The sequence below is a fragment of the Sylvia atricapilla genome, chromosome 10 (genome assembly GCF_009819655.1).
Source record: "Sylvia atricapilla isolate bSylAtr1 chromosome 10, bSylAtr1.pri, whole genome shotgun sequence".
NCBI classification, from domain to species: domain Eukaryota; kingdom Metazoa; phylum Chordata; class Aves; order Passeriformes; family Sylviidae; genus Sylvia; species Sylvia atricapilla.
The window spans coordinates 23,181,212-23,194,847 of record NC_089149.1 but is presented as its reverse complement, the minus strand read 5'-3'; the positions used below and the strand labels follow the sequence as shown (position 1 = coordinate 23,194,847).

The window sequence follows — 13,636 nt, the reverse complement described above, 5'->3', positions numbered from 1 at the left end:
AGTCATGTAAGGCAATATCCAATGCGAGAGTAACAGGTAAATCCATTCATAGCTGGTTTGTAGATCAAATTGTGCTTTTTGATCTGTTCTAATTAAAGTATTCTTTAGAAAAGAATTAGCTTTCCATTGTACAGTGTCAGTTTCTCAGGCACCAGTTATCTATGTTATTGTATAGCGTATCAGAATATCCATTATCATCAGTTATAGCGCACTTTCTTGGGATGGAAATTATATTTAGAGAAAGGAGAAAGAGTCTGTGTGAGGTTAGTCAAGTCCCTTAGTCTTTAGGCTTTATTTTCACCTAGTTGAATAAGGATACTTCCTTCTTGGAATCCTTTTGATGCTCTGAGACTAAAGATGTATTGCACTATAAGGTGTTTTGCAGCAAGAGGGAAATTAAATGACTGAGGATGTTCTTGCTACATCAGGCACTTGCCATACATAATTTTGGTTTTGCTTTTGGGTTTTTTTATCCTATATAAGGTGAAGAATGTGAAATTGATGTAAATGACTGTGACAGCAACCCATGTCACCACGCTGGAACTTGCATAGATCAGCCTGGCGGTTACACCTGCCATTGCCCTCATGGATGGGTCGGTGCAAACTGTGAAATACGTAAGTTTTGCAGTTCTCTAAATATTTCTACAAATTGTAAGTTATATTAAAGAAAGTTTTATTTATCTCTAAATACCTATCTGCAGAAATAGTCTGGATCGTCTGTAAATGAACAAAATCATGGTAAATTAATTTAATTTTTGGCCATAGCATTTCAAAAGTGGTCATGAAAGTTAAAAACTTCTGTTTCTGGGCACCCTACTTCGAGATGTGTTGGGCTAGATTGTCAGGGATGCTGTCTCAGAGCTGGGCATTTAGTTTGCCTTTTAATTATGCTCATTATTCACAGCCTCCCTGCACAGTCTGGGTCAAGTGTGTTCCATAGCAGTATAAGCACGGTCCTAACAGGCTTGTATTGACTTCTGAGCACCTGCAGCTCTAGTGATGTTTCAGCAAAACAACTTGGAACTTGCTTACCTAAGGAAACTGGTTCTGTGTAATTGTGCTGCAATTTGTGTGTGCAGGCATTTACCAACTTTTTCAGGAGTAACATTTCCTGCCATAGGCTAATTTCCACCTAATTTGTTAGAAAGAAGGGCTCCAAGACAAAATATTTCCAAAGCATTCAGTAAAACTTAAGAGAGGTTCCACTGCAATGAACAACTTCAGTGTGACCTTGTTGCTCATTTTAGAGAGAAGCTTCACTGTAAGGGCATTCTTATGGAACAGTGGAGAGTCCAGGAGAGACAGAAAGTATGAAGTCCAACTGTGGAAGAAAAATAGAAATTAGGCTTCATTAGTTCTGCTGTTCATAGAGCTGCTTTGTATTTCCCTGATGTTTTGTTTTTGAGCTAGAGATGTTGTCTTTGCTAGAGAATTCAGCTGTGTATTTAATTGCTTGAGTGCTCAGATACTGTGGTCATAGATCCTTTGAGTCATTATACCTGTCTATCTGACAGGTTCCTTAGCACAGATCAGGTTTCAGGGATAGGTGATAGATTAATAAAACAAACACAAAGGATGGATTAAAAAGGTTTTCTATATCCCATTTACACAAGGAGCACGTGAACCTTCTATTTTTTACTCTCTTTTACTTAAACTTTACTTAAACATATCAACTGCTTTTTTCAGATTGATTCTTCTCTTGATGTTCTTGATGCTAGTCCTTACTTTAACACAGTACATTCAGTTTCAGAGCTTTCTGGTATAAGGAAAGACTGCAGAAGATCACTGCCAGCTATCCAAGAGGTGGTGACAGCCCTGCCTTTTTTGTTGTCTCTGTGAATGGCTCTCACACTTCCCTGGGTGGTGCAGAGCCAGCAGACATTGGGAGCACAAGACTGTGTGCTGTGTGCCATATTGCTGATGCTAAAACATGCTCAGATGAGCTTTTCCTGACAAGGCTGATGTTGGTGACACCTGCAACATGCATGTCCAAGTTGATCAGCAAGGCAGTATAATTCTGCCTGCCTTTGCTATTAAGTAGCTGGCTGACAGACAGATGGGTTTAGTTCATGGAGAAAGCAACAATCATTCTGGAAACACATTTCCTGGAGTCCCTCGATGAAGTAACATTCACATTTCTGTTACGTTATGGAATGCCAAAGGGTTACAAAGGCTTGCATGCTTTCTGAGCCTGCAGATATGCTGCAGGGATTCAGGGGTGTGTGTTCTGGAGTGCTCTGGCTGTCATGCTCTAGTCACTCAGAGTTTGGCTGTTTGCACCACAGAAACACAGTGAAGTACATGTAAACATATGGGAAAAGGAGCAGCAGAAGGGAGGGTGGAAGGAGCCTCTCCTACTGTCCAGCTACTCAATTATTTCTTCTTTCCCCTGTTAGAGGGAATATTAACTGGCATTAGTAGCTCTAAAAGGCTGATTCTCAACCAGAAATATTCAGCCTTGCCTTGTTCATGGCAATTGATTTCAACTGAAGAGGTTGAAATTACTTTTATCCCTCTTTTATAGTTTTTTATCCAACACACGACAGTAGCTAAGAGAGTGCGTGTATAAAATAAGAATAATAGAAGAGATATAAAAATACAGTGTAAAAAATTCTGGTTTGGACTGGTCTTGAATGAAAACAGGAAAAAAAAACCCTGGTGTTTGGGTGTCATTTGACTAAATACATCACATTTTATCCTTTGTGATTTCATGTTACTGACCATGAAGGAGGCTATTGGTACTTAATCTTTTTTGCAGAACCACCCTATTTATAGTTCCCCACTTTTCACCAGCTGGTTTAGCTACTTGAAGTGAGTACCTTAACAGGATTTCAGGGTTATCTTCTTGTCAGACTGTTCTTTTAAATTTCCAAGTGCTGTATATACAACAAACGAGACAAGATGTACATTGCCTGGATGAATTTTGATATTTTTATCTTATGGTGCTTACCAGTACTAGCAATTCCAATTAAATAGGATTAAATTGATCTTAATTATAAAGAGGATATTCTTCCCTTCAAAATGAAATGCATTTGCCTAAAAAGTTAATGGAGCATTCACTGTAAAATGCTTACAAATGTCTCATATGAATTCTCTAATGCCTGCTGGTTTTTAATATCATTACCTTTGCCACTTTTGTAATTTTTAATGGAGTTACTGTGGTTACTTGAAAACTAACATTATGAAGAATTTCTAGGACAGACCATGATGTGCACTTAAATCTTATTCTTAATTAATTTTATGAACATTAATAAAAACCCTGAAAATACTGTGATTTTGAGTTGTCATATGCTATTTCTAATCACTGGAGCATAAGCTGTTAATCTTTATATTTTGATACGGTGAGGAAAAAGGGAAGAAATTTTTCTCATCTTTGTCATCCAGAGATGGAATACATGGAATCTAAATCAGAAGTGTCTTGCCATGTATCTGCACACATTAGATCTGAATTCAGCCTAGTCTGACAGCCTGACAGAAACCACTGCGTGTGACAAATGTGCTGCAGAACAGAAATAGAAGCCCATCCCAAAGTGCACAGAGCACAGCTGTATTCCCTGCCTCATATCCTGACTGGGCAAACTGCAGTAACAGTGCTTTAGAGACATTAAACCACTGAATGATTCAGGCTGATCAAAACTTGACTGACCTCTGAAGTAGCTAAGAGGAACAAACAGCCTTAAACTCAGCTCACATTTGTGGACAAAGTCTGAGCACCCCTGAGCTGGGAGGTGCTCCAGGAGAACCTTCACTATTGTGACAAAGAGCAGCCATTTCTCCAAACTCTGCCCAGCTGAATCCCACATGTTACAGCTTTCTCACCACCTCCCTCTAAAATGAATTTCTGTTTTTTTCCTCTCCTTATACATTCCCTGTATTTCTACCATAGATTGAGATTTTATCCACAGATGCCACTGAACTGGAGATTTCAACTCAGGTGCTTGAATTATCTGCCATCATCAGCATCCTTGAGAGGTGGCTTCTGAGAATATCTTAACCTCCCAAAGCATATGCTTGGAAGCCCTGTGCCAGACTGTTTGTGATTGAGTAAAGGGAGTTTCTAAATCAGTGCAAAGCAGAAGTACATTTGAAAAAGGAACAGGCACCTACTAGAAATAACTTTTGCAGAGTGCTACATTTCTGTAGTCAGGATGATTCCTGACTACAGGAAGTCTGTTCCTGTTTTGAAATAATATAAGACCATAGGCTTAAAAGACTGCCAAAACCAACCCTGGAGGGAAGTACAGGTTAATGAGAAATATTCTGACCCATGCAACAGAGAAACAGATCGAGGACATAGGCAATTGACAGAAAATCTGTTTGGCATAGATATAGTTTGGGGATCACGAATATTTATACAGAAGATCTGGAATACATAAATAGAAGAAGCTTCTTCCAGATTGGCTTTACATTAAGGTCTGCTTTGAGAATCTCAGGGAAATTGTGCTTGGGAAAAGACTCTAGTGGCCTTCCTACTGTAGGACCTTATGAGGTGTCTTTTTTGACCTTGAAATGCTGAAGTCTCTGCAGTCTGGTGGAGATAGGTATAAGAAAGCCTGTGTTTCAAATTAAAAACCAAGTGTGTTTAGTACATGTTAAAAAACACATTTTTGTGGAAGGCTTCACTGTTAGAACAAACTGCACAGAGGACTGGCTAGTTCCTAGAAGCTTTTGCATAAAACCTGCCTGCCTTTAGAGAGCCTGTAGTATAAAATAACATAATGCAAGAATAACTCGATGATTTTCTGTTACTTGGGTTATACAGGACATCAAACTAGATAGGTCTTCCTATATGACCTCAAAAATCAACAGAAGAAAGTAGGTGAAGGTTCAACATAGTGCTATTCAAAGGTGTGGCATGTTAGGCCTGATGGTGTATTGGTAACAGAACCTGGGAAAGTTCCAATTACCTATCTCCATAGCTTCAAAAGTCAGAAATATTGAAGATGAATATCATAAAGTAGTTCTTTACAGCAGGATGGATAGAAATTATTAATTAATGATAACTTTTTATTTCTTATTGGCAGATCTGCAGTGGAAGTCTGGGCATATGGCAGAGAGTCTAACAAATATGCCTCGTCACTCCCTCTACATCATCATCGGGGCCCTGTGTGTGGCCTTTGTCCTGATGCTGATCATCCTGATCGTGGGCATCTGCCGCATCAGCCGCATCGAGTACCAGGGCTCTTCCAGGCCAGCCTACGAGGAATTTTACAACTGCAGGAGCATCGACAGTGAATTCAGCAGTGCAATCGCTTCCATCCGACATGCCAGGTTTGTGCTGGGCGTGGTGGTGCCCTAGGAACCTGCTCTGATGTGTCATTTCAGTCCATGCACAGGGTGCAGAGGTGCTGTTGGCAGAGCCAATGGGCTGCTCTGCTGGGAAAACACCAGCCCTGCTCACTGTTCTCATCTGAAGTGTGACAATGCAGCAAAACTCCTTGAAAACAGATGGAGTTATTTGGACTTTATTTGGTGTAACTGGTGAAGTGGGACAGATGCAGGGTTCTTAGCCTGTCAGATCTTCTGTTAGGGACGTAGAGGTTCTTAACTGCTACACACATATAATATGATCAGATAGGAAAGGCACATTGATTTTTGTGACTAATTTACCAGATTATTCAGTGAGAATTTCTTCACATCACTCGTTTTTGTGCTCCTATTTGCCTTTCGTACTTGCTTTCCTAGAGACGGTAATTTTTTTACTTTGAAATTTAATGAAGTACTTGCAAGGCAGGGCATTGAGTGTCAGAATAATACAAAAGTGGAATTGGAAGGGATTTAAGAGCTCAAGTATAAGCCATGGCACCAATATGGCATTAAATATATCTAGCTCCCTGTCCTGGTTTAGGGCAAATTTGGGAGGAAACTTCCAAAGTGGTCCCTCTAGAAAGCAGATTCAATTGGCCCTTTCCCCAGCCAGTTCAGGAAAAGATTTCCTTGGAGAAAAGTGGAGAAACCTGTTTATTTAACAAGCAAAGTATTCACAAGCATAAAAAAATGCATAATATTAAACAATAAAACCTCTCACTGTCCTGAAGGGGTGGCAAATTCAGAAAGTCCTTGCTGTGGGGTGCAGCTCAGCTCACTGAGTCTCTCACCAGCCCCTCCTGTGCTGGAAAATGCCCCATCCCAGCCCTGGTGGGACACAGGGGTGAGCCCCCAGCGGTGTTCTGGCTTTCAGTCCAGAGCAGGCTGATCAGTTCCAGGAAAAAGAAAAGCCACAGTCCAGGGAACTTCTCTGCCTCAGTTGCTGAAAACAAACTGAAAGCAAAGGAGAGCTCTCCCCGCTGTCTGTGCTGCAGACAGCACTGTCAGTGTGAAGGGTGTGGGGCAGCAAGTGCCATTTCTGCAAACAGACTGTGCTTCTTTTTCCCCCTTTGCTCTCAGAACCAGTCCTAAAGGTGCAGAACTTAATGTCCAGCATAAACAGAACAGAGGATTGGGGATACAAACATCATAAAGTCACCCTAGGACACTCCTTTCCAACAATTGTGTTTAAGAACTTCCAAAGGAGTTGAGTAGATTTAGAAAGGGCTTTCCTAAAATCTAACCTAGATTTTCTTTGCTATTAACCTGGCTACTTCTTTCTTACTGCTCTTCAGGCTATCATGAAGGATAATTTATCACTGTTCATATCACTTGTATATCAGATGCTGAGCCCTTCCCCCTTCTCTTTTATGATAAAAACAAAGCAAGCAAAACAACTTTTTTCTTTCCTAGGTTTAATTAACCCAATCTTTCAGTATCTCCTCCCAGACCATGTCAACTTCTTTATTGTCCTCCTGAGACACACTCCACATTGTCTTTCTCTTTTTCTTTTTTGAAGGAGGGTCCCTAAAGCTGGAAGTAGTCCTCTGATTTAAGATTTATGTGAACCAAATAAACTGAGTAATCATCTCCTGCATCTTATTTATGGCGTTCCCGTTCATACGTTCCCGTTCATTTTTTTTCTTTTTTTTTTTTTTCTTTCTTTTTTTCTTTCTAGTGACAAAGGACATACTTTTGTGACCTGTTAGACCTTTTCAGCATCCCAAGATCCTCTCTGTCATTTTGCTTCCTAGGCAGTATGGTTTTTTCTGTGTTTGAGATCTCTCTTAATAGGGTAGAACTTTCATTTTTGATGTTTCTTTTTCCCATTTCTTCAATTTGTCAAGATCATTCCAAATTCCAGCAGAGTATTCATATGTATTACCATTAAAATGCTCTTAAAACAGCTGAGGGAGACATGTTCCTGTGCACTGACATGGAGAAATATGTACATATTGGTTGGTGATTGCTGGTAGTTAATTTTCTGAGTGCTCCAGTTCTGTTTCAGTGAAGATGAAATAGGTTAAATTGTATCACTGCTGAAGTCATCAAAATTATTGGAAATGGATGAAGCGTTCCCCTAGGCTCAGTTAATCACATCACAGCTTTGGGTAGTAGCTCTTCAAAGTGTTCCCAACTTCAAAAAGTTCTTAGACTGGGATAGACTAATGATGATTTTTCAAGTCCATATTATGTAGTTAGAAATTACATTATTGTCCATCCAGGGTTTCCCTAGCTTGGAAAAGGTATTTCTACTCAATGCAAATGAAAATAAATGTTTTCATTCCAAAAAAATTTCAGTACCTCCAAGAATGTGATGCCATTTAAAAATTCAAGATAGAGCTGCCAAGTCAGGTAATTCATGGAGCTTTATTGTGGAGATTGTTGTGTATATTTTGGATTCAGAGAGATATAAACTACTGTTTTGGCCATTTCAATCCAGGAAAAGGAGCAAAACTTTTATAGTTATTTTTGCATAAATTCTTAAACCTACACATATAAAGGCCAGTATTTTCAAAATTGCTGAATCTAAGAAATCTACTTTCAAATAACAGAAAGTTCAGCATTTTCTGCAAATAATTCCCTTTCACAGTTAGATACCAAGCCTTGCTAGTAATTTTGGAAAATGGAGATCAAGGGAAAAGTTAGTAGATTATTGTCTTTAAAGGGAAGGTTTCTGGTTAAGTCAGCAGGTGTCTGAGGGTGTGCATGCCTGTTGCATATTCAGTAAATTATTTTAAAATTACTTGTTCATGTTTCTCAGCATTTTTTCCCTAGATTTTTTTTTTTTATAATTTGATCTTTACTAATCAAGGTACTTGCTGTAAGACAAAAGCAATGTGCTTAAGGATCATTACTAATAAACGTCTACTTCTAGTGAATATTCCTAGGATTTGCAGATCAGAGCTAGGTAGTTTTCCAGGCAGATGAAGCACAGTTGTCTTCAGCATTCATTATGCAGACAGTAAAGAAATATTCCTTTGATGTTAAAATTGATACACTGGAAGAGAACAGTGTAATGAAATAGTTGACCACTGGCTATGGCAGCCAGAAGATGTCATTGAAATGGAACCAAGATCTGTTGTTGAAACAGAATTGTTCACTTTAGAAAAGCATTCACACTGAGTTCATGAATTATCTGGTGACAGACTATGCTGCAGTTAGTTCTGTGTGTGCCCACATACCAGTAGCCTTCATGCACCACTTACAGTGTAGTTTATTTAGTTTTTATTTTCATGTGCTGATCTGTCCTCTCTCTGTGTCAGTTGAAGAGTCTGGTTCATTAGACTCCGATTAAATTGTCCCATCACAGTTCTCTGTGCTGCATTTTCTCCCCATTCCTGTGGGTTGCCTGTGTCAGACCGTGGTGTCCAAAGCTTTCTGAATTGGATGAGCATCAGCACACCCTCATTCCTTACCATTTCCTGCCATAGATCTCTGTCAGCTGCCCTTTTTGTAGAAGTGTGATCACATGCACATGTACTCTGGTCTCCACATCACCTGCCAATTGCTTAATGTACATTCTCTGCCAGGGTTGATTTTCTGGGAACTCTAGGATTATAGCTCAATTATTCTAAGCAAGGCACAATACCACTTGCACATCTGACCTTTTCTCTGAATAATGCAAAGGAAATAAATCTTCTCATTCTCCTCCTGTGGATGCCAAATGAATCCCTTCTTCCTCTCAATATGCTTTATCCTTTTTTTAACTTCTGGTCTCTGTGTTTTACTTCTCTTGTTTAAATTTTATTTGTGGACTCCTTTTGCCAGTTGCTGGTTTTGAGCAGAGTAGCAGCATGTGGTTTCTTTATTCTGTTTCTGTGTAAACTCTGAACTTCTGCCTGTCCCACAGAAGTCAGAAGATACCATTTCCTCAGGGTTTAGGTGTCCAATGTTCTCAAAAATCTGCTTGAGTAGAGTTGTTGAGGTTAATAACTCTCTATAGTTAGCCATCTCTTGAAATGTTGTTCTAAGGAAGTGGAGGAGCAGGACCATTCCAAATGTGAAGATAATTTGCAGTGTCTGTCTCTCACACACACACGGAGCTGCCTTTGCCAAGAATTGCTACAATGAATGTATACTGTCCTCAGAATTGTCACGGAACCCTCAGTTTCTCTGAAGCTACACAGATCTCTCTTTTTCAGTGCTTCATTGCAAAATGTATTTTCTGATTGTTATTTCATGTACTTTGTGATTATCTGTGAGATGTGTATTATTGTTATACACTGGTAAGCATGTCTGACGTACACATCGGAACATCACCATCATCACTCAGGAATGGACATGCCAAAACTAAATGCTGAGCCTGAAGAACTTCCCCAGTGCTGCTGCTACACTGTTTACCAACCCAAGCACATAATTGGTCACAGTATGGCATTGAAGCTAATGGTACAATGATTATCCATCATGTCCCTCCAGTCTTTTTCCAAACTCAGTGCTTCCCAGGATCGAGATTTCCCCACACAGTGTATACTCTATGTTAGATGAATAATCTTGTGTTTGGTTGCCCTGGAAAAAAAAATCTTTATTCACTTGTTTGTATGTGCTTTCGTTGTAAGCAGGCAGTTAATTGATCCAGCACACTCTGTGGCAGGAACCTGCTTCTTTTCACTATTGATTAGCCCTTGAATCCTTGTCTCTTGAAGATTGTATTGATAATTGCTTTGTGTGTTCTTCCTTTATGCCATCAATTAGATAGCATAGCACTGCTGTGCAGTCCTAGCAGATACACACCCACTGAACAGAGCTCCCAGTTAACACTTCTGTCTTTAACATAAACCTCTGAGGTTGGTGATAACTCTGTTTGCAGCTTTGGGCAGTGACTGACTTCTGAGCCACCTGATCAAAGCAATGTGTTTGAGCACCTCGGTGGCACAGCCAGACCATAAACAACTTGCACATGTGCTCTGCTCTTTCCTCAGCCTTTTCTAATTAGGGGCTCATGTCAACCCTGACCTACAGGAGGAAACAGATTTTGTCCTGCTTCACTGTGTGCGACAAGCCATGTACTCTCTACTGTCAGAATCCCTGGAGAACGTTCACCATCATTTGAATCTCTGCAAAGCACTATTTCCTTTAAACCCTTGAGAGTGATGGTGAAAAGGGGTGATTCAGAATTCAATGCTGCCTCTGATTTAGTAAGATGCCATGACTTGATTGCTTCATTCAGTTCTTGAAATTTTATCTCATTTGTAGAAAATCAGGTTTATCCATCGTGATGGGGATGAGCAAATGTGACCTGTCTGTATTTATTAAAATAACCTATGGAAGAAGGCAGACATTCATGCATGGGAATGCATCTAGTGTAGCCTTATGGACAGCTAAAGCCCTTAAAAAAATCAAATTTTCACCATATATCTCATAATGCTTTCAGCCACTTCAGTTTTGTCTGCAATTCTGAATCACTGAAAACAGGCAAGAATGAAATTGCAAATCGTGAATCTGCAAAAAAGTCTTGGAAGAAAATGAAGTTGATTTTGGTTTGGGCTAAATATTATCCTCAAAATCTGAATATTCTGGATTTCACCCTCCACTGTGCACCATGTATATTAATATAGGCTTAATACAGTTCATAAATGCATAAAAATCCTTAGTGTGGATGACAACAAAAATAATTCTGTGTTTTCTGTACTGTTTTCTCTGCATCAGGTTGATAAGAAAAAATGCTTGACCATTTTGGGCCTCATTTTCCTGTGATTTCTTTTGCTATATAGAGTTTATCTAAGCTCTCTGACTTTGTTTCTGATCACAGGTCATAACTCACTGCATTGTTGCTTTGAACTTATTCATATTTCAGTTTGTCACCAAAAGTTTTCTTTTATTTCCAGGTTTGGCAAGAAATCCCGACCTGCAATGTATGATGCAACCCCCATTGCTTATGAAGATTACAGCCCAGATGACAAACCTTTGGTTACACTGATTAAGACAAAAGATTTGTAATCTAGTGTATCTTTTTTGGATTATTTTTCAAAAGGATGGGCTACTAACCTAATTTAAATATTTTTAAGAAGAAAGCATAAGTAATTTAAACCATTAGATGCTTCAGAATTTTCTGTAGAATATTTAAGAACCAATTTTCTGCAGCTTTTAGTTTGGAAAAATATTTTAAAACAGAATTTGTGACCTTCATGATTTACATTTTAATGTACCTTGAGCTCTATAAACTATAAGCTTATGATAGTGTGTGCTTTTTTCTTGGTAGACACTATTACTAAACCCAGATGAGTTTCTTGTGGTTGTTACAGAACAGAAAACAATAATTAATGAGGAGTTCTTTATGAAATGTCAGTGCCAGCTTTCTCAGTAGAGGTAGGAAAAATGTGAAGCATAATATGATATATAATATATCCATTAATTAAAAAAGTCTAAAATGTTTGTGTTGTGAAAAAGAAACTAGTAAAAATTATTATTCCTAATCTGAATGAATTAGCTTTTGCCTTATTCCATGCATGGATAGATAACCTATTCCTCCATTATTTCCTGAAATTGCTAAAACATACTCTTGAGTTGATGTTTGACATTTTTGTAATAGTTATTCAGGCTAGGCCTTGTATAATAATTAAAGTGCCTCTTGAGGCAAAGTAAGGGCATGATCCTTTAAACATTGAAATCAATGAGAACTTCCATTGACTTCACTGGATATGGGATCGGATCCTACAATTGGACTGAATCTATATTTTTCTTTAAAGGTTAAAGTTTTTTATATTGTGAGTAAACTAAGCATATGGTTTGAGTTGTTTGTTTCCTAAAGGTTGTTGATGTACAGTATTGTTTCATGAAATATTGTGTATTTCTCATAGTGCTTCTTATTTAGGATCAGTATGGGGTTTTTGTGGCTGTATTTGATCGCTTATGGGCGTCTTAAATTCTTGCTTATTTCAGAAAATACTGAATAAAAGTTAACCAGTGAAGATTGCAGCTGTTTCTTTGTTTTTCTTCATTTCAAACTGAAGTATTGCCTATAAATTTGAAACTACATGAGTGCTATAAATAATGCCAAAAGATGATATTCCAGCTGTTAATCTGAAAAGGGAAAAATGTCTTTATTATCAAGGTGATCTCTCAGGAGTGAGATAAATGCAGCTCCGGAGTAAAGGCACAGTCCTGGATGGTGGATGTGCAGGTTAGTAACACCATTCTGTGTCTGAATTACAAAAATGCCCAATTCTCATCAGAAATCCAGAGTACCTTTCCTGACATCCTGTATCTGTGACCATGGGCTTTCAGTGATGGTGGTCCAAGACAATAATTATTAAAAAGAGGACTGAGGAGCTCAGATCCCAGTTTAAACTAGATTCATTCTTCAGGCATGGTTTTCTAAGACAGAGGTTGTAAACTTCCATCTGGTGTCCATCAGAAGCTGTTCTTTTTATTGGTACAGGTTTTTGCTGTACCAATATATTGAAACTTTTGTTTACTGTGACTTTTAGGAGAGTTTTGAGAACCTTTAAGAAAGAAAAATCAAGAGCAAACTATCCCCTGTACTATTTTTGGTAACTTGAGCAGAAAGGGGGCACTGTTGTCGTAATTGATTTGTTAATCAAAGGAAAGGAAATACACATTCTTCAGAATTTTTGTCCTTTTCAGTCAGTAAAATATTGGCTTGCAAATCTATATAAAGTAGGGAAACAAGCAACTCTGTTGTTCTAGGGAACATACATATTCATGGTCCATCTTTTACGAGAGAGATGTTGGAATGAGCAGCAGCCTTTCTGCATACAAATCACACCTTGGTAGCGATTCTTGACCAACCTATATTTCTCTCAATTGACTGACCTGAACGATAAGTAATTTGTGAGGAGCTATTTTCCTGTCAGCTTGAAGCCTCTAGCTTCTGTAAATCATCCTGTGCATCCTGTGAATTGCATTCTGAAAATTACTTTGTCTCCTTTCAATTTATTTTATTGAACTCTGATGGCATGTTATGCATGCACTTGTGAGATATTTGTGGGGCACTGCACTGCCTGCCAGATGGAGCTGCCCTAAGATCTGGAGGGAACAAACCCATCTTGTGTTTGTATCCCTACTCTGAATCTGCAAGAACAAGTTGGTTACTGTCTTTATACACCAGATCATGTCCTGAGCACATACATGGATGTGGACAAGGGACGCTGGTTATTTCATATCCTTTTCCCCAACCAGATGAGGTTTGTTCTGTACAGGGAGAAAATACAGATGTGTAGCAAATACCACTTGTTGTTAATATACTACATTTCCCCCCCCTTTTTTTCCTTTTTTTCCCCCTTTCTTTTTTTCCTGTAAATCATCCAGTTGTGGAAAGGGCTGATTGTATGTAGTTTTCCCCTAGTAATGGGCTAACAGCCTCTAG

General features: G+C 38.8%; 1 protein-coding gene across 1 annotated transcript in view; it reads left to right on the top strand.

Annotated features, from left to right (window-relative positions):
* DNER (delta/notch like EGF repeat containing) overlaps positions 1-12,225 on the top strand; it is a 95,179-nt gene extending 82,954 nt beyond the window's left edge. The window contains exons 11-13 of the mRNA XM_066326511.1: positions 484-615; positions 5,025-5,271; positions 11,136-12,225. Coding sequence (XP_066182608.1) covers positions 484-615; positions 5,025-5,271; positions 11,136-11,247 — 491 coding nt within the window. The 3' untranslated portion in view covers positions 11,248-12,225. The remainder of the gene's footprint in view (positions 1-483; positions 616-5,024; positions 5,272-11,135) is intronic.
* Positions 12,226-13,636: the final 1,411 nt, after the last annotated feature.